The following is a 24511-nucleotide window of genomic DNA, read 5'->3' on the forward strand; positions in this document are numbered from 1 at the left end:
GGTTCATCACTGTGATACTGTGACAAAATGGATTTCATGTAACAAACAGCTGGCTCATGATATAGTAGCTCTAGTTTTTCCTTTTAAATCCACTTGCTAACGTGAGCCAGATTTGCAGCTCTATGTGCTCAGAACTTATGTGAGGTATGTTGAGGGTTGCTGCATTTTTTGGGGTTTAGGGGTGGTGGGTTTTTTTGAGGGTTGTGTGGGGGTGGTTTTTTTTGTTGTTGGGTTTTTTCTTTTCCCAGCTGTTGAAGGACACTGTTTTCTCTAAGATACTAACAGACTAATGGATTGTGGGAAAGGTTTCTGCCGCCCATCAACCCAGTAGTCCAACACAGCAGTGATCTTGAAGATAACAAAATGCTAGGAAAGGTTTTGTGTTGTTTTTTGTACTAGACTGCAGCTTATCTCTGATCTAACATCTCAGCAACCCACGTGAAAGGGTTTCAGGTGACAAGAGTCTTCTGTAGAAAGAAGCAGCACAATGATAACAGAGGTTTGTGAGTGCCAGGTGCATTACCAGGGCAGAACAATCCCATCTAAGCAATACTGACAGGGACGGTAGTGTACATTTCAGCCTCGCACAACGGAATGGAACATAACAGGACATTCCCAGAGTCCGATGGTTAGAAATTAATCTGACTATGAGAGCGTTTGAAAACTGTACTTCAGTTTGGGCTGTGAATTCTATATAAAAGGGGTTCAAAGAAGGCCAAATCTCTTTACAGACCTTCCACAGTTTATATTCTAAGAGCTGAAATAGGGAGGAAGAGATAAACAGTCTGGGGACTGTGTAAACAAAGTGAACACAGAAGAAAAACGCATTAGCCTTTTTAAGATGCAGGCTGAGAGTCCCTCAAACAGGCATCAGCCTGTAATTAAGTCTGCATCAGTAGCCCTTTTTCTTCTCCTCCCTGTTATAACTCTAGGCACTCCTACTGCCCACTGCAAGACTTCAACATTACTAGTGAACACAACTGTTTGCAAGCATGGGATTAGGCACACATTTAACTGTACATCTCAAGTCTGCTGGAACAGGGCATCCTTTGTGCTAAAGCCTGCATTCTCTAGAAACTGAGGAAACTGGAAGTCCCTGGCTTTTGGGAAATGCACAGCTTAAGGGAAAAGCCAAATGCCAGAATTAAAAGAGGCCACCACTGTTCAGCCTGTATCTCCACAGTAACTTCAGCTCTGTAAATCTATAAGAGCAGACTGCAGCACTAGAAAACTGCTCTCATACCTGCATTCAAGTTACACACAATGACTCCAAAAAAGGAGGGAACCACCTACATCCTGCAAAAACTGCAAGAAACTTCTATTCGGGGCGGGGGGGAAGTATTTGTAATGCTCCCTCTATACACTACAAAGCAACAAAACTCCTAAAACCTGCTCAGTGTCTCCTTGGAACTGGGCATACCTGAGCTGAGTTTTTGTCTACATAGATGTGGATAACTCCTCCATGTTTGTTACATTCCTCAATCACATCATCTTTGATTTCTGTATCCCAGCCAGCTTCTTCTTCACTGTAGGGGGTTGAGGAAGAAGAGGACAGAGATGGAATTGTTATCACTCGTATGAAATCCACCCCCAAAACCCATCAAAAAAACCTCTGCAACAGTCTGATTCCTTTCTCAGATGTTAGTAATCAACAAACACGAAACAGACAAGGATAAATCACTTACGTTTGAGGATTAAACATGTTGGAAAGCTGGAAGCACTGTGTTGCAAGCGGTTGTACAGAAGCAGCTGCAGCCAGAACTGTTTTAATGGGGGGAAAAAAAAAAACCAAAACAGTAACAAATCTAAGAACCCACTATGCATGGCTCCATGTGAGTATCTTCTATCTATTCTTTAAAATCCCAACATTCAGCAACATCAGCAACAGTTCTAACTAAACAGAAAATTGAAGGCAGGAAAGCAGAACTCGTAACTAGACACTATGTATGATAGAGAAATTTTAAATTGATCGATACAGAAAATAGCACAGATGAACAGTTGAAGCTGAAAAGTGAAAAGATAACCCTGTACATCAATTTTGGCAGATTTTCAATTTAAACATTTAAATGCAGATATATGCATCTTCACATGCATCTAAAAATTCTGCCCGAGATGTATGCCAGCAGCACCTTTAATTTATTTCTCCCCGTGGAAGCCAAGCAGCAGCTCCGGATGGAGTGGGACCACCCCATCTGACTTCACAGGAAGTGACAGACATCTTGAAGAAGTCTCAAAATGTATTTTAAGCACGTTGAATTATCCTTCAAAAAAATATATCCGTACTTTTGTCCCTTGGAAACACATAATGTAGGAAATATTTGATAACTAAAATTATAAACATTTTAACTGTAGAATAGATCTATACTCTTTCCCAGTAACTATGAAATCATTACTCATTTGTTGTTTCTCATCATCACAGTACATCTTATTAAAGATAAGCACCGTCCTATAGGCTGCCCTTTCCATAGGCTGTAAGCTTCTGTTAATTTAGCTGAAATAACAGCCGCCTTTCTCTCTACAAATTCAGACATTAAGGGTTGCGCAGTCAGAGTAAGATGACTAATCCAGGGACAGTAACCCCAAACTCCTGATTCTCAAATGACCCCTCTAGTCCCTTCCTCTAAGGCAGAAAAAAGCCCCACACCCAACCACACCTAAACCCACACCAAAACACAAACCCACACATTTTCTAGGACTAACATATGGCTGGGGAGTGTTACCAACACTGAGGAAACACTATGAAGAAAAGGCGAAGTGTTTAACATACATTCTGTTATTTTCAGTCAATAATCAATACACAGTATGATTCCTACACGCACTAATACAATACAATTTTTCAGGCTCCTGGCAAACTCTGCACCAGCAGCATTTAACTTATAGCCATTTGTAACAAAACCTACTGGTGAGAAGTAATGTCAAATGCTAGTTTACCTTCATTCTGCTGAGACAGTCTCGTTTGCAAATCTAAAGAAAAATATACAGAAGTTAATTAGTATGCTTGCTAGCATTATTGTATCATTACCTGCCAGCCAGGTTGTTTAGCTTCTATTTTTGTGGTTAAGAGCTTGTTCAAGTACCTCAACCCACTCTCACTGTCCCTTTCTAGTTGTAAGTAGTTTCACTAATTTCAGCTTTTCAGCTGGAATATTCTGTACTTGATAGAGATTCCATAACCACAAAGGTAAGCATATTTCAGAGAGAAACAATACCTTAAAAGGAAAGACATGACCATGTCCTTTAATTCAATGTACTGTTTCCACCTTGCCTTTGCTGTTCTTGAACTCTTTATAAGACGTACTTTGTTCCATGAGAAAATAATTACAGCAGTTCTTACAGGCATTAGAAGTTTGGCATCTTTACTAATAGAAAGCATTTAAGCACACAGTTACACAAATGTGACATTCTGAAACCAGTTATCAAATTTAACTTCAAGTAGAATGAGGTGATATTTCATCTGTTATCTTTCCATATAGATGTCCTGACACAAGTTACTTTGGTATTTTTCAAACTCAAAACATTTTCAAGTGTTCAGAATATTTTTCAAGAAAACACTAATTACTTTTTTAATAACATATAGCTGTCCCAATCTGAAGTAATGGGAACAGACAAATGCAGACTTTGACCACTTCCAAGCGTATGACTCCAATACTCAACATCTTTAAACCAACAGAAAACTTCAGAATGCAAGAAATGCAAGCATAAGCCTCTTCACTTATGTTCCAATTTCATTCACACTAACACAAGGAGTTAGAAATACTCAAGTTAACCGTCATCTTAATTCACTTGTTTAGAAAGCAGTGAAGTGATAGATCCCAAGTAAGCTTCCAAGCCTAGCTGGGAATACCTGAAGGTATCAGGTATCAACGTACTTTTCCCCTTTCTAATAAACTCTCCTCCACAACTCGGGGACCAACAGAAGTGATTTTTTTTTTTTTCCCCCCCTCAAAGTATTAGACAGTGAGAGCCCTGAAGAGAAGTCTTCCTCAAGTGCCTTCCCAAGTGACTTCCACAGAAGAACACATACTGGGAACCATATTGAAAAATAAGAGGTGGAAGGAGCAAGCTCTGAAGGCTGAGCTGTAACAAGAATTGGCTACGTTTAGCATCTTTTCCATCTGGATCTGACACAAAGAAATCTTCAACTCCATAAAGTGAGAAATACCATAATGGGGAATACTGTCTTAGCCTGTATTCTCTGCAGAAACTGTATGGATTTGGCCAAATTTATAACTGATTACCTAGTTAATTATTACCCAAACTTTTTTGTAAACAAATGTGTTTAAAAATCACTCTAGTTAGATGAGGACAGAGACTTCTCCCTCTACAATTCTGACACAATTGCACATATACATCATGTACAGCTGAACTCACCAAATGTCGGTCAGCCTGGGGCTGTACAGCCGAATGCTCCAGGCCACCTGCACCAAATGTGGCACAGATCACCAGTTCCAATTCTGTCTAGGGCTGAGAGTCAAATCTGTTCTAAATATAGGAAGATCAGCTAACAGTATCTTGTGGCAACAAGTTTCATAGGTTAATTATCTACCACCTCTGAAACATAACCACCTGTCCCCCAAATCTTTCACCAACTAACCGAATTTTCTTGTTGCTTATGACTGAAGAATGGTCCTCTCCTCTCACTTCTAAATTCACTCAGAATTTAGAAATTCATCATCAACTCTTATTCTTCTGTACACGCAGTTTTAAATACTAGGTGGAAACTAAAATTAATACATCTGTCACGTTAAGATCAAAGTAACTTTTTCCAGTATGTTCTGTTTATATGATCTGCAAGAGTAGTGAGTTTAGCATGACTAAGAAGTACATGCTTAGTACAGAGAAAGCAGAAATACAGAAATATATATCAAAGCATTTTGTGTTTGTTTTCAAACACAGCTAGCTTTAAATAAACAAAAACCTGCCAAGTATTCCCCAGTTTTCTAAGTAACTGCTTACAACAGAACAGCAGATGAAATAGAGGTCTGGGATGATAACACCTATTCATCCCTCTGTTGTAGCACACTATCTCCATCATTTTCATGAACAGATAGTTCCTTCCCAAAAGTAGGGAATGTTTTGTCCCACAAAGTATTAGAAGAATGTTCTATAGCCTTACAGTTATTTTAGGTTTCAGATTTTCAGACAGAATTTACCAGAGAACAGAAAGTACACAGCTACAACTGTTTAGCTTCAATTGTTTTTCCTGATGGGATTTTCTCCATGGGAATAACGTCCAAGTTCTCAGGTCTCCCACAAAACTTATTCTTTAGCTTCCATATTTTAGTTTGATTCAACCCATCTTGAATATGGGTGGTCAGAACCCTTCACGAATGTGTATGTTACATCTCAGATGCTAAAGTATGCTACCTCTAGAAACATAGTTGCCCTTTCAAAAACGCATCATGTCAACAGTTCATATTCACTCACTGATGAACTGGAGTATTTAGATATTTTCCTCCTCCTCAGCCATCTTTCATTGTGTTCTGGTTTCGGCCAGAATAGAGTTAATTTTCTTCCAAGTAGCTGGTATAGTGCTGTGTTTTGGATTTAGTATGAGAATAATGTTGATAACATAAAACTGATGTTTTAGTTGTTGTTAAGTAGGGTTTATCCTAGTCAAGGGCTTTTCAGCTTCCCATGCTCTGCCAGGTGCACAAGAAGCTGGGAGCAGGCACAGCCAGGAGAGCTGACCCAGACTGGCCAAAGGGCTATTCCATACCATATGACATCATGCTCGGTGTATAAACTGGGGAGACCTGGCCGGGGGGCAGTGATCACTGCTCAGGGATGGGCTGGGCATCGGTCAGTGGGTGGTGAGCAACTGCATTGTGCATCACTTGCTTTGTTATTTTTATCATTATTATTATTATTTCTTCTTCCTCTGCTGTCCTATTAAAACTGTCTTTATCTCAACCCACACATTTTACTTTTTTTTCCTCAATTCTCTCCCCCATCCCACTGGAGGCGGGGAGGGTGAGCGAGTGGCTGCGTGGTGCTTAGCTGACAACTGGAGTTAAACCACAACACAGTGCTAAGGTCCCAGGCTATATAACTAGAATTTGCTTCAATCCTGAACAGGTGAACAATGTACAACACCCCAAGAATCCCTTACTGACAGCACCTCACTCCTACTCCTGTTGACCATTGTTATTCATGTAAATATTAAACAAGATCAGCCCAACACCTGAACTTTGGCTTCAACAACAGCCGCTAACCTTCCCAGCTTTCACCTGAAAAACAATCCCTCTTTCTCTGAGCCCACTTCTTTACACATCTTGTACTTCCCACTTGTCTAGTTTAATAACTTCCAAATGACACAAGTCAAAAGTTTAGAAAGAAGAGTTCTACTACTGCTCCTCTGTCTAGGAAAGTCAGTTTTATCATAGATTGTTAGTCTTTAAATGCAGTTTCTCTGAAAGCATGCTATACTTCAATAATATTCTCCAGTTTACCCATCTTTAGTATGACTTCTGAAGGAGAGAAGTGAAGTCAGAGTAAAAGGACTGGAAACCAGCCAGATTATGTTCTTCTTCCTTCCTTTTAAGTGTAGGTAATTTAGAATTAGATGTTCCAGCTATATATTGTATCACAGACTTAAAATATTTATTGGCAATACCAGATATCAGACCTCATATTTCATGTACCTACTCCCTCACTAATTTGATGGGAGCTTTCTTACTACTCTGAACTGAGTACATTCAGCTCTTACTTTTAGCTTTGCTTCTACCTTGTGAATAATTTTCTTTTTTTTAATCTATATTCCTAGCTTACCTTCCTCAAATTCCAAACTTCATGACCAGTGTCCTCACTACAAACTGAGGCAATGAGATTCTTTTGAAACATCTTTGGAGTATTTTTTCATTCAACCTCAGCCCTGCTTCCTTTTTGTTCTCTTCAAGAGCTGGTAAATCCTCATCTATGCTTTCATGTCTTTTACAACATCTAACTCCATCTGACTTTGGCAGGTAATTCTCATGTTATCTCTTTCCCAAACTAAAAATATTGTTTTATTATCAGTCCTTTTTCTCATTCTTCATAGGCACTGTACTTATTCCTTATTTCTTTTGAGGTAGTTAATCACCCAGTTTGGTGTGGAGCCCATTTCTAACAGGACTGTTTCTTCTTTCTGTGGAATACAGATCCAATATAGCATTAGCAATTTGGAATTGAAGTAACTTTTTACATCCTGCCTGTTCAAACACCCAAGTTGCTTAGACCAGATGACTTTATTGCCTTGTTTCTTCAACCACCGCTTTTGAAATCAGAAGCCTTAGTTACAGACCTGTTTTGTTTATCCTTCCACTTAAACTTGAGCAACTCATGATCCCTCAAGTCAATGGTCATTTCTATTCTCATCCGCAACATCTTCATTACTTACCAAATAGAGTTTAAAATAGCATCCCCTCTTCATGAGTCAGTGAGTGTTTGATGAAGAAATTTGTCGGATATCACATCCAGGAATATCTGGGCCCCACCATTATTACTAGCAATTCTTCTCCAATCTGTATCAGGGAAGTTAAAGTCTCCCATAATGACATAATTCCTGGTAGTAATTTTCTCTAACAAGAGTAAAGAGATCTTTAATCCATAACCAAATCTCACTTTGGGGACAGCTCATGACTCTACGGTAGCAAAAAGCTTTACCCTTTTCCAAAGTTACGTAAGTTGCACATGTCTGCATCATTCCTTTTGTACAATACAAGTGGAATAAACAATGCTACTCCTACCACTTTTATTTCTACAGTTACTAAACATGCATATTCTTCAAAAACTTGTATTCAGCCTTATTTATTCCTCCACAGCCATGTTGTCTCATACTGATTCCATGCTATCCTAACAGTTCAGCTGTGTCAGATGTTTTTGGCCATGTTCCTGATTTGGGGAGTTTGGATTTCTTTGTTCGTTTCAAATATGGGGGAGCAGAAAGGATTGGTGTTTCTTAAAAATATTTCTCTCATTTCTCATTGACTATGCCTGTTTCCAAGCAATACTGTTGTCACACCACTTTATCACCTACATTAAAGGTGATCTAATTTTAGTGTTGTTTACCTTTCCTTATCTTTCTGAACTAGATATGCTTTTTCCTCACCACTGTGTCTTTTTCTTCTCAAATAGAAAAAAAGCCTTATTCTTCAACCCACATTTTTCATTCACTAGCCAGTTCCTTTTCCTTCCAAGGGCGTATCTATAGAAAAACCCTATTATATTATTTTAGCAACTGTCTATAGTTCCATGTGCAGAGTCTTCTCAAAACTGCACCTGAACTTCAGTAACATGATTCAGGTATATCTTAAGTCTGAATCACTTCTGTCACAAATTCTGCTGGAAGACAAACAAAACAATGCCACCTGTTCTTTGTTGATTTCTTGACATTTCTCACACAGTCCAGCATCTAGTTATTTGTGACATTAAAGTCTCTTCTACTGCTCTGGCAGTTTCATGCCTTTTGTTCTTTTATTAATAAAAAATAACAAGAAATGCCACTCTGTAAATTCCTCATCTCCTGCGGGAGGTTACTCATTGCTTTAGTTCTGAAGCCCTCTTGAACAGGTTGTTGTTCAGGCCAGCTATGAACTAGCAGCAGCAATCATATCCTCAGCCTCATTCCCTCTCACAACAAAATAAAGTCTCAGTAACTCTTCCAACATAGCCACTTGCAGAACATACAAACTGTAACCAATTCCAAGCAACATAAATTCCCTGATGTACAGTGTCCTTCCTCACCAGGACATACAGCGTATAAACCTAACACTACTGCAGTCCTAGTTGCCATGTCCCCCATAGAGTCCTAGTAACCTTCTTGCTCCTGGTACAGCTCTGTTTTTTTCAGAAGTGTCACTCCCCTTCCAATTATGAGCCTGCCCTTTTTAACAGTCAACATTTACACTGCAGTAGAACATATAAGTCCCCATTAGTACAGGGAATAGTAAAGATAAAGAGATGAAGGCTTGGGATGAGTTAAGTGAACTACAACAGATTTGCCAAAAATAATGCAAAGTGAATCATGCCCACCAAAGCTGTCATACACTGTCACTGTTTATTTGCTCATGGATTTGCAACGTTATTGCAGTTTGTAAAACATGCTGGAATACCTATGTTCTCATTTTAAAAGATCACAAAATGTAGTTAAGTACCTCTTGTCTCAAAATTACCAAGCATAAAGCATTTTTGAAAAATAAATAGGTCGCCATTTCTTACCTGCCACAGCTCCAAATGCCAAAGATCCACTCATCTGCAAAGCCTGCTGTGCGGCCGGGGGAATCTGCAAACCAGTACCTACAACAGAATACGAACGTACCTTCTAGCAAGCACTTTTCACTCAGTTAGGGATGCAGCAACAGAAGTATCAGAAATCTTACTGTTGTCAAAAGCTTAAAAATACCATTCCATGCATTTATAGCATAATATTCTGTGGGGCATATCAATTCAAATTTTGTGAACTTCTGTATTTTCACACATTTCCTGTTAATCATCACACATACCTTCTGCAAGTCTTGCCATCAACTGAAGGCGACCAGTTGTTCCCAAGTCAATTCCAGTCCGTTCCAACTCATCACTGTCCAAAAATGAACTAGCACTGGAAGCATCAGTGCGCTCAGTTACATGTCCAACTTTCATTGGCCTACCAGCCAGCTCAAATCCATTGAGTTGTTCCAAGGCCTTTTTGGCACACTCAGAGTCTGAGAACTGTAGATCGGAAAAATATAAATTCAGTAATACTGCCTACAGGATTCAGCAACGTTTCTACTGTATGCAATATCCAGTTACGTAAACATGAGAAACACTAAATTTAAGAGAACAATAGCTACAAGTTCACTTAAATGTGCTCCGTATTTTCCATTTAAACCGAACACACACAAGTTTGGATATTCACTTTCTCATATTTAGATAAGAATATGCTTAAATATATATTATTGTTGAAGCTAGAGCATCGAGATATTGCAATCAACAGAAATCATGGCTGCAGTTCTCTTTCAGCACTTTCCAAGAATGACAGTCACTTCCTTTGTAACCTTCTAACTGCCATGCATTTACTGGCTATTCCTAACAGAAGTTCTGCTTTATGCTGTAACATCAAATTAAATATACAAATATTTTGTCAGTGTTAAAACCATCAAGTATTAGCTATATAGTTTGGTTTCATTTGTCTCCAAGTGCCAGAGGTCTCAGCTGACTTTTTTTTTTTCCATGACAAATTGCCAGGCCAGTCAAGAAACTCAAGTTCACAAAATTATGTATCTGAAGGTAAAGAGGAAAAATGTTTTCAACTGAAAGTTTTAGCCTCTAAAATTTTATCTCCCCTAAAAAGCTCAAATTCAATCATTTTCACAGCACTGTCAAAATGCCAGTCTTTACTAGTATCTTTGCCTGCAGAAGACAGCATTGCTTTACCAGGCACTGACCACAAAGTATACTATTCCATTCTAAACGTGTGCATTGTTCAACCACAATACCCCCAGAGAACTGGCAGAAACAAAGAAAAAGGCCATTGCTGCATGTCCTGCAACACGACATTTCCAAGATGAGACTTAACAGATTGCACAGTAATCTGTACTACTACATGGTTACACTCAGAAATTGTCTAAGTAGTCTGGCAACTCTAGTCATACCGTAATAAATCCATATCCTTTTGAGCGTCCAGTTTCACTATCCATCATCAGCTGAATGCTTTCAATCTAAAAATAAGAATAAAGCTATTTATTATCAGACATTTTGGAACAAACCGCAAGATATCAGAACAAAACCTGAATACAACCTTGCCAAATATACATACACGAATGTGAAACCACTATTTTTTTTTTTAATCAGTTCCTCATTCCTTCCTCAAGTGTATGGGCAGCTAGATACGTACTTTGATACTAAAATAGAAGCAGGTAAACATAAGGATGATGTACAATTTATCCTTTGAGTCCAACTACTGGCAGAGGTTTGGTCCTGATGCAACATTCTGGCAGACAATGAGCATGCAGACATCATCAAATCCTAACTGAAACATTTAGTCATGGCATCTCATACGCTGAGAAACTCCATTTTACAAGGCAAGAAAAGCAGTTTGCATGACTTTGACAAGGGGCTTTAAGAAAAAGGTGCATATTTTAAATAATTACTGGTATATAGGAACTCCTAGAAGTTTACAGTTGCTGAATTTAAGACGTATTAGTAAGTCATCCATGAGCCATAAAATGGGTGTTTGGAAGAGACAGCAACACGGAAGTAAGAGGAAGAAGCAAGCTTAAGACTGGAGTATATGGAATCAAGAGAAGGAAAAACCTTCACAGCTCTACATGTAAGCCTCCTAAACTACATTAATCCTACTGCCAGACCTTGAGGGAAAACAAAACAAGAACAGCCATGTGGATTAAAATTTAATAAATTGCTGCAATTTTCCAGGCTTTTGAACAACAGAATAAAGGGATACACATACTGAATCTGAATAAAGCATCTGAAAAGCACTGCTACGGTATGTATGAGGCAGGGTTAACATCCAAAGATAGTATTAAAAAACATCAATGGGCTTGATAATATGTTGCTTAATGGAAAAAAGTTTAAAAAATTAAGTAAATTACTTTTTCCCTATCTAATAATGATATACCCATGATACCTTAGTTACCACAGTATGGCTAAACATTTATTATGATTCCACTGGAAACTTCAGATTCAATCTGCTCACTTCCATAACACACTCTACAAAAACATATTACCATGCTGCAAACTGGGGCCTGATCAGGAGTGAAAAGGGGCCTGGGTCAGGGCTGTATGGGACACAACACTAGTTCATGGTAGTAACATGAGCTAAAACTTAAGTCAAAATCCTCAGAAACAGATGAAACTACTACACTCACATTGAACAGAACACAGACTTGATTCTGCGCTTTGTGCTTTAACCTGTGAAATAGGGCCCCCATTCATAACTGGAGTGGGGGGAATATTTACAAACTGCAGAAGCAGGATGTAACATTGGGATTTCTTTTGTTTTGTTTTTGTTTTGTAATTTTAGGTACTCATTGAATTCTCAGCTTTCCTTCGTAAGACCTCCCATTCAAAATCACTGGACCACATCACAAATCAAGGTTCTCATTTGTTCTCCAATACTAACTATATATCTAACACCTTGTGGATGTACAGACACAGAAGAGTGAGAAGAAACAAATGTTTTGCAGGTGTACAGATGAATTATTTCCAGAAGCTGTGAGTGCTCTATAACTAATCCAGGTTTTTCCAATAAACTACCGTAACACAACATGCCAAATTAAAATTTACCCTGCCAAACGGCTCAAAAATTCCTCGAAGCATATCTTCAGTTATGTTGAAGTGCAATGATCCCACATAGAGCCTCATAGGACCAGCACTGCCCTTCTGCAGATTATTTGCCATTGCTGCTGCTCTGTTTTTCTCTGCCTAAGAAAAGGAAAAAAGAAAAACTCACCTTCTGTAAGAATTTAATAAAAAAAACTAGCATAAGCAGTATACACCTACCATATTAAAACTAGCAGATTCACCACATAATAGAAGCTGTTTCATAATCTGCACACTATCCATCAGACTTTACCTTTAAAATCTACAAAATCCAAGACCATGACCAAGCAGAGACACACAGCTTCCAAAAGCCTTCAAATCGAACAACTTCATAGAGAATTCTGGCTTGTATCTAGTAAATTAACACTTTACTTTTTACACATGCTGGAAAGCATACATAATATATACTACAATTCTGTAACACTATTACAGTTTCATTATTACTACTTTCTTAACATCTGTATTTTCAAAATGCATTTATATCACTTTGAATTGCTTTAATGTGCCTGTCAACTATGACAAACAAAGGTCCATTTACAATTAGCTTAAATAATCATTCTTGTTAAGGTTTTCCAAACCTTCAATGGTAGCCAAATTTTCAAACATTAAGTTTTCCAGCAAGATAAAAGAGGCACTGCTCAACATGAATAAAAATGAGGTTTACAACTCCTTACCTGTGATGCTTGTACTATGATCGGTACACCCAAGACTCTCTGTCCAGTTAGTCCTATTGCCAGAGGCACTGAACTAACATCAACAAATTCTACGTAAGCAATTCCCTTTGAACGCCTGGAATTTCTATCCGAAATCATTCGTACATCACGAACCTGAAAGGCAAGTATAGAAATGCTGTTAGAGATAAAGGAAAAAACCTAATGCAGTCCATTTCTCAAAGGTATTAATAACCAGACAATTATTTGCCAAGTCAATTGCTTTGTAATTATGCTGCAAATCTATAGTAGCATAAAGCTATCTTAACAAACATATCCCAGAAGCAAGCTACCTTTAAAAGCTTCCATTCAAAGTCAAACGTACTATGCTACAGGAACAGGGGTAATAGAATACTTGCAGCACTGTAATGTTTTAAGCCAGAACCTTACAGCTGATGAACAAATAGTTTTTCAAAATCAAAAGTTAAGCTAATTTTTAAATTACACTATATCTGGCATACCTATCTGCAAAAGACTAAAACTTCTGGAAAACGAAGTTGTTTGAATCAAAATTGTATTGCCATGTTTTGCATCACATCACATGCTGAACAATGAACTCCTGATAAATTACGTTTTCATGTTCAGAGCCTTTAAGAATTAGCTGGTCATCACTCATCCCCCCTTTCACTTGTATAGGAAGCTCCAGAAAGCCACTTGCTTACAATTCTGCAGAATATCAATCCTGTACTAGGACAGCTTGAGGAAGTATTCAGAATCATTTTAGCCTCCCTACTAATTACCTTCCCTACTGTAGAGAAAAATTCTTCCAGGTCTCTCGGTCGAATTCTTGCAGCCAGCTGCATGCAGAATACTGTTCGAGCATCCCTCTCTTCAGGGGTGAGGTTATCAATAGGTTCTCTGGAAAGAGGAAAGTTCAGTTAAAAAATAATCTGAATTAAGCTAACTCATCTCTGGACCATGCCTGAAACTTTAAATAATCAGTACTTCAGAAAAAAACACCTGCCATATTAAAAAAGGCAGGCTCAGGAACTGAAAGGAATACATAAAACAACAATAACAACAACTCCTTTAACATGACTGAACATCCTTTCAACTGTAAGCATTAAATACGACTGGAAAATTGTATATTAAGTACATAAACCCCAACTAAAGACAGGTGCCATTCTGCTACTGTCCAGAACAGGTAACAGTAGCACTAGGGAGCTTGCAGTCAAAAAGACAAGATAAAACAGGGAAACAAAGGAAAGTGGGATTAATTAGCACAGACTAGCTGTCTGAACTCTCAGACAAGTAGTACGAACTTTTTTTGTGGCTTTGCAAACTAAAATCTTGCATCTACCCAGTCACTTTGGAGTCACTACAGCCACTGCATGAACAATACTAACAAGTAAACAAACAGAATTCCCAGTCCTCATTTTATAGTTTCAGCTTGTTAACCCATAAAAAAGTATTAATAGTGAATATTTACCCTCATCCTTGACACCAGAAGCACTAGATTAATTTTATTTTGATACTGATCACTAGCTGAAATTAGATGCACCACTTTCAAGGTGTTAAAGCTTCAAATCTACAAAAATCTGACTTGTACTTAAGTACCTGACAGAATTGGCATGCTGGATCCTGGACTGAGTTTCCAGACATGTAAAAGGTATTTATATTTTTATAAATATTTAAAAAAAAAAATCACTGAGAATACACAAGAAAAATTTAAACGAAAGTATCTCAGTAAGAGTTTGCCAATAATTAAAAAAGAAAGCAAGACTGGTTAAATTTAACTGCATTAATTTAGAGAATAATCTCATTAGCAGCTATCTAAATCCAATTCCCTTAAATGAGAAGCCTAAGAATGGATAAGCACCTCCTGGATTTCAAAGGTACCTGTCTTCTCTACAAATAACATCAATACATACTGAATAGGAAAAAGAAGCATTTGTACAGTACTTTTCCATTCCATACTTAAAGATTATCAAGTAAGATTTAGCAGAAAAGCTAGCTAATTTAAATCACAATTAACAGGAAAAAGATTGAGAATACAGAAACACAAAAAGCAAAGCAACACATGCTTTGCAAACTGTCATTATTTACAATTGTACGCTCTTTGGGGGGGGTTGTGGAGAGATAGTTTATGACATGGGGAGAAAGCAACATATTTTCAATGCTCTCCTCTCATGGGCTTTCTGAATGAATTCCAGCATTACTTGTGAGTATAAGCTGGAGAGCAAGTAGTCAGGCATTATTTCACCATTACTTTTCCAACTTCAATGGGACAAGAAAAAAAAACAAATGTGTGTAAAAATTCCTACCTAACAGGGCTCTTGTCTTTTCTGAAGGGACTTTTGCTTCTGGAACGTCGTCTGCTATAGAAAGATCAACAAGATTATAAGAAAACCTTCAAATACACCAGTCTGATTTTAAACAAAACCTATTAACAATGCAATAAAAAGTAGAGAAAATTCAGAAACCTTAATTTGATGCTGTGAGGCAGACCAATCTTCCCTCTGATGGCACTGTTGAATTTTGGACCAGAACTACGGCAAAAGCAAAGACGGACATTACTCACCAGAGTACCTGAAATCAAGATCTCCTGTCTGTACTCACATTACATTGCAAGTGCTCACCCACCCCTGCACCTGAACCTGTAAACATTTTCAATTAGCAGAACCCATAGCATGCATAAGCTACGTGCAGCACTCCAAACCATAAGGCACAGAATGTGATCCCTGCTCAGTTTCATCTGCATCACAAAATCCCAGAATATAAAGGACTCCAAGGAAGAACTGAATCATGAGCCAGCCAGACACGGCACATTTGTATGTGCAAAATATTCCGAGCTACAGTTACTGTTGTAATCTTCTTTACATGTTTTTTTGTCCACGTGCATATTCTACCCACTGATGACTGCAAAGCAGTACCTTAATGGCCTGGAACTCAGCCTCAGAGTTTTGAGCAAAATGGTGCTGGCGGGACTATTTGTGTAACATTTTAAAACTCAAAGTTTCATGAAATTTAAGGTGCAAGTGGAAACCAAAGTAGCCCCCTGCAGACATCTGCAAGGGACACATTCGCTAATGTTGCCTCAGCTCCAGCCACTAAAGTGCTACAAACATGTAAATGCAGCTTCCTTTAAGTAAAGTTCTTAATGGACATCAAAACACAGAACCATTTAAGCCAGCAGTTAACCTTATATAGACATGTCACCACAGAAGAAATCCAATCTCTTGGCTGAAGCTAATTTTAGTTCTCCAGGCTTCACAGAGGCTGTTAGAAGAAATGGCAATCTGCCCATTGCTTCCATGTTAAGGACAGTCCTCTTGCTAGTTATTGTGGCACAGGGTAACAGACTGTGACACAAATAGTAAGATTCGCCCTATCATGTTCTCCCTGAACTTGATCTCCTTGTAGATACAAGGCAAAGAACACCACCTGTTAACATTCCTCCTGTATATCCACTGAATGGCAGAGGCACTGCTGCACAGACCGAATGCTAGGGGGTTTGTCTTTCCATCTGCACAGAATTGATTCTTTCTGCTGTGGCTATAAATTGATGTGAAAACACCCTGAAAGACATGGCAGTCTGAAGACATTACATAGTCTTTCATTAAATCCATTTAGCCAACCAATTTGTCTGATAAACATCTTCTTGCTACTCAGTGGAGCAGTAATGTTTACAGTTAAACTCAGCATCCACAACAAGGAGGAGGATGCCCATTTTTAAACATGTCATGACACAGGTGGAAGTAGTGGGCCAAGATCCAAAACTGTGCTGGCCAGGTTAAAGCAAGGGAAATATGGCCCTGAATAACACTGGAAAAAAAACAGACCATTTAGAAACTACTTATTAGGAGAAAATAAGACATAAAAACCAGGCACATGTTGAGATGAGATCACTATTGATGAAAAGCAGACTTTTTTTTGCCTAGGATAAATTACTCCATTTCCTACTCAAGTTCAGGCAAATGACTGCTGAGAGCATCCATTCAGGTTCTCCAATGTCTATGACACATACTGCCAAAAGCTGCATCTGGAAATGTTGGTATTAATTCCAGAGGCTGGCTTCTTATCAGAGATGGGATTACCTTGCATCTTCACACCTCCTGATGTAGAACATGGTGTTCTTAATTGCAATTCAAATGCAACAAGACAAACCAATTACAGTGACTCTAGAATATTAACATACAGACCAACTAAATGATGGTCAATAATCAAGACCATGAGTTTCTAAGGAAACAGTGAAAGAAATGTTTTAAGTGTTTGTCTAAACCTAATGAAAAAAAACTGAGAAGATACACAATAACAGTTTTCAAATACATGCACAACGGGGGGGGGGGGGCCACAACCACAACTCCAAAAAATGTCTTTTCCATTTTCACTTTTGACAAACAAGTAGTATCTTCTTTACGTTACTACCTGGGAGAAACATTAAAAAAACCCCAGCAAACCAAAGCAGTAACGGAACACCGGAATGGACTGAACAGAAAGCTGCCTGAGGCAAGATGATGGCCCAAGTTACCTTCTGAAGATCCTTTCTCAACAGCGTTCTGCAGGATGCATTTCTTTGGATTTTTCTATGAAAGCTTGCTTGTAAAGCTGTAGATCTCAAGGGAATTTTCTTCTTTCCTCCTACTGCGTAAGAACTCTTTGCAATTGTTGCCCGGTTCCTGCTATCACGTATGGAAGCACCAAGTCACAAGCAATTTATCTTTATGTCTAGGGGTTACCTTCTTCATAAGCCAAATGCACTAAGTCCTGTGTCTAGCCAAAGCACAGCTAGGCACATGTTTTCCTAAACGTACATGGTGCCACGTGGCCCAAGAACAATAGTCAGGTTAGAAGATAGCCAGTAAAACATCAGTTTTCACCTGCGCGGTCATATCCAAGAGTCCAACAAAAGTCTCAGACAAGGCAAGCTTTGGCTAACGAAGTCCAGGAGAATCATGATGAACTTTCAGTCCTCGTGTAATAACTCTGTTTTCCCAGCAGCTTTGCCCAAATTCTTTGTTCCAGAATAGCAACAGGACAGTCTAAGTGACTTCTACTGTATGTTAGCAGTAGCTGGGATTTGTCAGACAGATGCCTAAGCAAGAATACTTGGTCAAATTCTTTCTCCTAAGAGACCTAATAATATAACTGTAAAACACCTAAAGGGCAAGATATGCGAGAAGGATAATATTAAAAAACCCTGTTAACACTAAGCAATGCAAGGCAGTCACCCAATTGCAAAAAAATTTAAACATTTAATCACTATCTCATGCTTAAAGATGACAAAGTTCTCAAGTTCTCTGTGGCATACTCTTCCTTCAGAAATACCTATACTAGACTTTCTCTTTTCACTATTGCAGAGACGCCTCCACATCACCTCCAGCAGCAAAAACATCTCAGTTTAGAGATATCAGCTTGAAAAGGGGCCTTTATAAAGCAAATGAGAAAGATCACAAGGAGGAAGAAGAGTAAAAATTAAAATTAAAAAAAAAGCCACAAAGCATTTTGACCTAGATGTTGCAGTCAGCTACAACACTGCCTGCAGTAACACCAACTCAGAACTGGCTGAACAGCCCCACAAGGTGAGATTCCAGATTCAAATTCTCCAGCCAGCAAGAGCATTCTGGTAGTTACTTTTGAAACGCTGAGCTGACAGCACTGCTACAGAGACTGTTTCTTCATATGGAAGCACCATTGTTGGTAGATCCAAAGGTATCTGATCCAAAGGAGGCTGGTGGTGCAGGAGGCTTCATCTCCAGAACTTGTGTCTCCCTAACAGTCAGCTCCTGTTATACAGCTTTTGAAGGTGAGTCTCTGCACTGAAGACTTGTGAACAGGAAATAAAGAGGTCTTCCCTCCCCTATCTTCTGAGGTCCTTCTCTTTCACACCTTCTGAGCCAAAACTAGAGTTTTGGAATCATGTTAGCATATGTATCACTTCAACAGCATCATCTATGACCTACAAGTGAACAACAGCCAACTGCTAGCTACACAACAGTCAGTACCAACGCCTCTGGGATGCACGTAGTTGCCCTATACCAGTCTTCCACTAAACTATTTTAAACACTAAAATTCTACTTGGTTAAATGAAAGCAACAATTCGGCAACTGAAGCACGGAACACAACACTGCCACATCAATAAGCACAACCTCGTATCCTCAGGGGATACTAGATTATCTCACCTTTTTGTTCACTGTCTCTCAATACCAGAGAAATTGCACAGAGCAGCTATAGAACTTCAGAACAAAGAAAAAGACCCCTCGCAATCATTTACCTTCCTGGCACAACATATCTTGATGCATTAAAACAGGCATGGGTTATTGTACTAATGTCCATACTTTCAACCTCTACTTCAGGAAATTATTTTGGAAGACCAGAACACTGAAACTCCCAAATTTCTCCAGGTGAAGAACCTTCTCACCCAGTGATGACAAGAAAAACAAAAGAACAAAACCCTCCAACACAGCTAGGAGAATGGCAACAACTCCCAGCCAAGTGATGAGATGAAGGACATCCTCTCCACCATATTGGAGGTGAGAAGACTGGCAGGCTCCACATACGGAAGGCTGAAGATCTTGATCAAGGTCCTCTGTTTATGAGGCAGTCTGGAGCCACAAATGTGGCACTGGCACAACCCAACTAGCTACTGTAATCTTACAGTTGCCAAAGAGCTGTAGAAAACACGCCAACTGCGCACAGCTGAAATCTTCAGAGCTGAAGCCCAGAGCAGCTTTACAGAGGCTCTGACAGGCCTGACACTTGAGACAAAGTAAAAGCAGGGCTGATAAGCTCTGCGATCCCCAAGTACACAGGCTGATGGAAGCACAGGATGCCACTGCATCTTAGCAGAGCCAGTAGTTGCAGTATGTTTTCATTATGAAAATGCCAACATCCAGGTGACTTAGTACAAAATGAGACCCTGAGACCTCAGGCATTTTTTGTTCGCGTTCCGAGAGTACCAAAAAGAATGCATTCCCTGGATTGGGACCCAGCCATGTAGGAAAAAAATCATGTGCAGAAAACTGTACAAGCCTCCAATTTATCGGAAGGTAAACATTGTCTTCTGAAACATCTTGACAGAGATTTCTCCATCGCAGGTGACATTACATGCCATGATCAAAAAAATGCATCCTTTTCAAATGCCTGCTTCTGACATGATCTTGCATTCTGAGATTTGACAACAGTTGAGATGAGACCCAGACAAAAGCAGACACAAACAATAGCCTCAGGTAATCAATGAAAGCCAAGCACACAGCCCAGTTCTCACTGTTTTTCTGCTTCTTTGAAGGCAAAAAGAGACGATGGAGCAAAGGGGAGGGCAGGAATACAAAACAGCACAAACAGAATAAATACCAATGAAAAAATGGTTTGAGAAGTGATTTACAACTGTCAGGAACTAACTATAGCAGAAGTTCTATCAAGCCAAAGATCTGAGAGGAACTGAAGAATTCCCCCACAACCTCTAAACAAGTTTGAGAAAAAGCAGGGCAAATACGCAATGCATGGGCATTACTAAGACAAGATGCTTCCAGTTTGAATGCATAAACACAGGAAGTGTTTATGCAGTAAGTGTTTTAAGAGGAGCAACCCAGTAAATACCTTTAGTAATACAAGCAAAAGGTTTTATGAGCCTGTAACCAAAGTCATAGACTACTATTCATTTTTTGACAAACCATCAGGTTCATATACTGAAGATACTTAGGACATGCAGAAAACTTGCTCGTTGTTTTAATTTTGTGATAAGCTTTGTTTTCCAGTCAGTTGTACGCATTCTTTCACTCGCTTTTGCATCTTTCTGTGTTCGGATAAGAATGAAAACTAGCAGGAGGAACTGGATATGTTACTGTCCTCCTTTTTCACTCCATATTTATTGACACTCTTCAACCTTAACCTCCTACCCTCTTTTTTGAGATGAGTGACCAATTTAGAAAGCATAGAGTGCTTTCTAGAGAGCATAGAGAGCACAGAAAGCATTTAAGCTTCCACATCATACACTGAAGCAGCACACATGCAACTCTACATAAATAACCTACTAGGGACTTCTATAGCGGCCTCTGAATCTGCGATCTCTACTTCTGGAACGGCTGCGTCTGCGTTCTTTGCTTCTGCTCCGCTTCCTTTCCCGGCTTCTGCTCTTTTTCCTTTCCCGATCTCGGCTCCGTTTGCGTTCCTTACTTCTGCTCCTCTTCCTATCATGGCTTCGACTTCGGCTCTTGCTCTTTTTTCTCCTGAGAAAGAAAAAGACAACTTTGGTTACACATGTAGCTCAGTGTTATTATTTACCTCACGTTCCACAGTTCCTCTAACCTGACGTCACAGACACTGATAGGAAAAAGTTTCTACCTGTTGGTATTTATACAAGTTTCTTTTGTTAAATGGGTGCTTAAGCATGTCAGCAATCTCTTAAAATTTATCATGAGCAGCATAAAGTGCTCCAAAGCACTTTTTTATTTTAAATCCTGTATTCTCTAAGGAATGCTTCCAGGAAGAGTAAAAGGACTGAAAAAAATATTTCCTGCATTAGATCTAGTACATACTAATTGCAGTACTTCACGTGTCTTTCAAACATACTTTAAACACACCATCAAGATGCTAAGAATAAATTATATTTTTACAGCACAGTAAAACAAAACACAACAAAAATAGAAAGGAAGAGGCAAGTCTGAGGGAAAGGAAGGTTGTTTTCTCTTGATGCTGCCTGCCATCAGTCTTAACACACTGCCTAAGAGTTTTGCTTCCTACCTGCTACTCCCACTCTAAAGCCACTTGCTTTTCTAAGTCCACATCTCTTACAGGTTTGGGGCAAACTGCAGATCTTTATAATTTTAACCATTTACTTAGAAAATGTAAACTTTTAACATCTGTAAGTTAATTATACCTCATATTTGAAAACCAGTGAGCCACTGTTCCGTTCTTGGCAGACTACTTTTGTGTTATTCACAATTTTTTTTCCCCTCTATTTCAGTCTTGGACCATAAAAACTTACTCTCCTAGTTTATAAAATATATATGTATGTATACATAAAGCACACATTAAACAGATGCTCAAGCAATTACTTAAAACAGTAATTTACCTCAAACTAATTTTTGGGAATAACCAACTTTGCTGCTAAACTTCTGAAATTCAAAACAGCTTTTGCTATTGAATTTTTCCTCTCCTCCTTTTGGGCCTTCTGATTACATACACCATCTTTTTTCAAAGCGGTCACTCATACACTTAAAAACTTTGTATGCCACCACCACCCCTTTTTAAAAAAGTTCACCCCTGTTACTTTCTATGGCCATGTATAAACTAAGACTTCTAGTTAGTTTCAATAACTAAAGTAAAAATCTCTCAGCTAACACATCTTACTGAGCCTAATCACCACTAGCAGCTTTTGCACTCCAATCTCCACCTAGGAAGGCCCATTAAAACTATCTCTCAAGAGAAACATTTTGTAATTTGGTTTTAAAAACTAGAATACTGCATTTTTAATTTATTATTTATCTACAATAGCCCATCAGTTTCTCCAATATTTTTGTATGGACAGAGAAGCTGCTGCATCAAAACCCGGTATTCAGAAGCTTCACAATCTCTGATAAGATGACACCACCCAGAAATCCAGAATAATCTGCATCTACATCACTTAACCACACTTCCTACTGTAATGAAGTCTGTGACAGTTAGGCATGCATAGTGTCTCTCTCCTAGGACCCATCACATCTCCCTAAGTTAAAACCCTCAAACACTCACTATCGTAATAGCTCTGAAAAAATACTACCTGTGGCTCAATATGCTGGCCAGTACCAGTAACTAATAACTGCAGCTAGCCTTCAGTAAAGATAGCAACTACTCGCTATCCAACCGTGAACTGAACCCTCTTTGCTTGCAGGACTCCTAACAGTCAAGATCCACGTTCTCCCTTCCAATCACGATTAAACTGGTCGTACAGTACAGATATCTAGTAAAATTGCAGATTATCAATCCTTCCAATTTCTAAAACAGAAATTTAGTTTGATCTGACAATTATTGAAAGCTGCACACTGAATCTAATGTTGCTTTTTTAGTTCTTGATGTTTGCTGTGGATTACAGTTTTCCTGACAGTTTGAATCTTCTTCCAGTATTGTCCAACTGAAATAGATAAAGCATATCCTCTAGATACTGACACGTCAAACAATTTAATCGATAAGCAAAGCAAGAAGTCTTGTAAAGCCTACATACACCTTAGTCTTCAGCAACAGAGTACACTGTCACAAGTCACATACAAAATGGCGTAGTTCGTTCCTTAAAGATTTAGGGGAACAACAGCTGTATCAAATCAAAATTCTGGGACAAAAAGCTTCATACTATCAGAGAACTGCAGTACAAGAATAACTAACCTTCTAGCAATTGCTAACTCAAAAATTGAAATGGGAAGATACCACAGGAGCAATGTTTCTGAACAGACATCAAGAGTACGATTAGGAAAGCAGAAAAAGAGGTAGAACTCCACAGAACAAATAACATTGCAAGACTAACAGTAGCAAAACACCTTGACTTTCTTTTATTTTACAATAATATAATTTTTTTCTAAACTTAGTTTACTGTTTTTCTGAATTAGAAATACAAACTCAGAGCATATAGGTCCAACGTGAAAATGGGATCATGGGCAGAAAGATAACAAACACCATTGCTTCAGTCTTAGAGAGGTTACAGAAACTAAGGAAATGAACTAAAATACATTCCAGTATTCTCATCATTCTACCATGAACCAAGGTCAGAACCACTTCCAAAATTTAAAAACCACTGCTTTTCTTTCAGATCCCAGTTTATATTTTGAGACTAGCCATCCAAACAAAAGCAGGGTTTTACATGCCACGGATATATATATTTTAAAGCAATAAAAATTCAGAACTTAAAAACATTGGGAATCGCTGCTTTTGATGGGGTTTTAGGGGTCTCAGTATTTAGCATGAGAATGATGTTAACAGTATTGTTTAGAACACAGATATAAGGTACAATCAATTTTAGATTATTAGATTCCAACGTAAGTCTGATGTTGGAATTGGACTTCCACTTTCCCAAATATTTATACACCTGGAAAGAAATGTTCTTGGGATCCCTTCAGCTTTTCATCCATATGATTTCAGAAGATGACAACAGCATACATGCTGACTTCTTATGTTAGCTATATATTACAAAAACACACTGGTTACTGTATACTCAACTATCAAATTCATTATTATTCTTTCTACATCAACTATCTCATCACCAAATGACGCTTGTAAGGTAAGGAATTTATTTTACAGACTTAAAAACCTTCCATTTATTTAGGGTATTTAAGAGACTCTTATGCAAGGCATTTTTCTTCAAATTTCTGATTTAATTCCAGAATTCTGGGTCATCAGCAGGTGTTCAGACCCTGGAATTATGCTTCCTGAAGAAGGTGGGCTTGTACTTTGTTTCTTTAAAAAGGTTATAGTGTAACTTCATAAAGTTTAGATTAGACATAAAAAATTGAGACATTTTCAAAGGCAAGGGGGAATAGAGGAAGGGGATCCAACACCCTAAACCTTTTCAAGACAGCACTGGTATATTTAAACGC

At 38.5% G+C, this 24511-nt stretch overlaps 1 protein-coding gene across 17 annotated transcripts in view; it reads right to left on the bottom strand.

The window, feature by feature from the left end:
• RBM39 (RNA binding motif protein 39) overlaps positions 1–24511 on the bottom strand; it is a 33057-nt gene that overhangs the window by 2593 nt on the left and 5953 nt on the right. For 4 of the 17 annotated variants that reach the window (XM_082326320.1, XM_082326317.1, XM_082326319.1 and 1 more), the window contains 12 exons: positions 20981–21175; positions 15431–15536; positions 15272–15325; positions 13748–13865; positions 12972–13124; positions 12262–12399; positions 10611–10676; positions 9483–9687; positions 9199–9276; positions 2932–2964; positions 1686–1761; positions 1421–1526 (listed from right to left, as the gene is read on the bottom strand). In XM_082326320.1, the coding sequence (XP_082182446.1) occupies positions 1421–1526; positions 1686–1761; positions 2932–2964; positions 9199–9276; positions 9483–9687; positions 10611–10676; positions 12262–12399; positions 12972–13124; positions 13748–13865; positions 15272–15325; positions 15431–15536; positions 20981–21175 (1328 nt within the window). Of the gene's footprint in view, positions 1–1420; positions 1527–1685; positions 1762–2931; positions 7127–7378; positions 7560–9198; positions 9277–9482; positions 9688–10610; positions 10677–12261; positions 12400–12971; positions 13125–13747; positions 13866–15271; positions 15326–15430; positions 15537–17478; positions 20946–20980; positions 21176–24511 lie in introns of those variants that run through there. The other 13 variants (XM_082326308.1, XM_082326323.1, XM_082326322.1 and 10 more) reach the window with 10 other exon arrangements.

Source organism: Platalea leucorodia (genome assembly GCF_965183815.1).
Source record: "Platalea leucorodia genome assembly, chromosome: 13".
NCBI lineage: Eukaryota > Metazoa > Chordata > Aves > Pelecaniformes > Threskiornithidae > Platalea > Platalea leucorodia.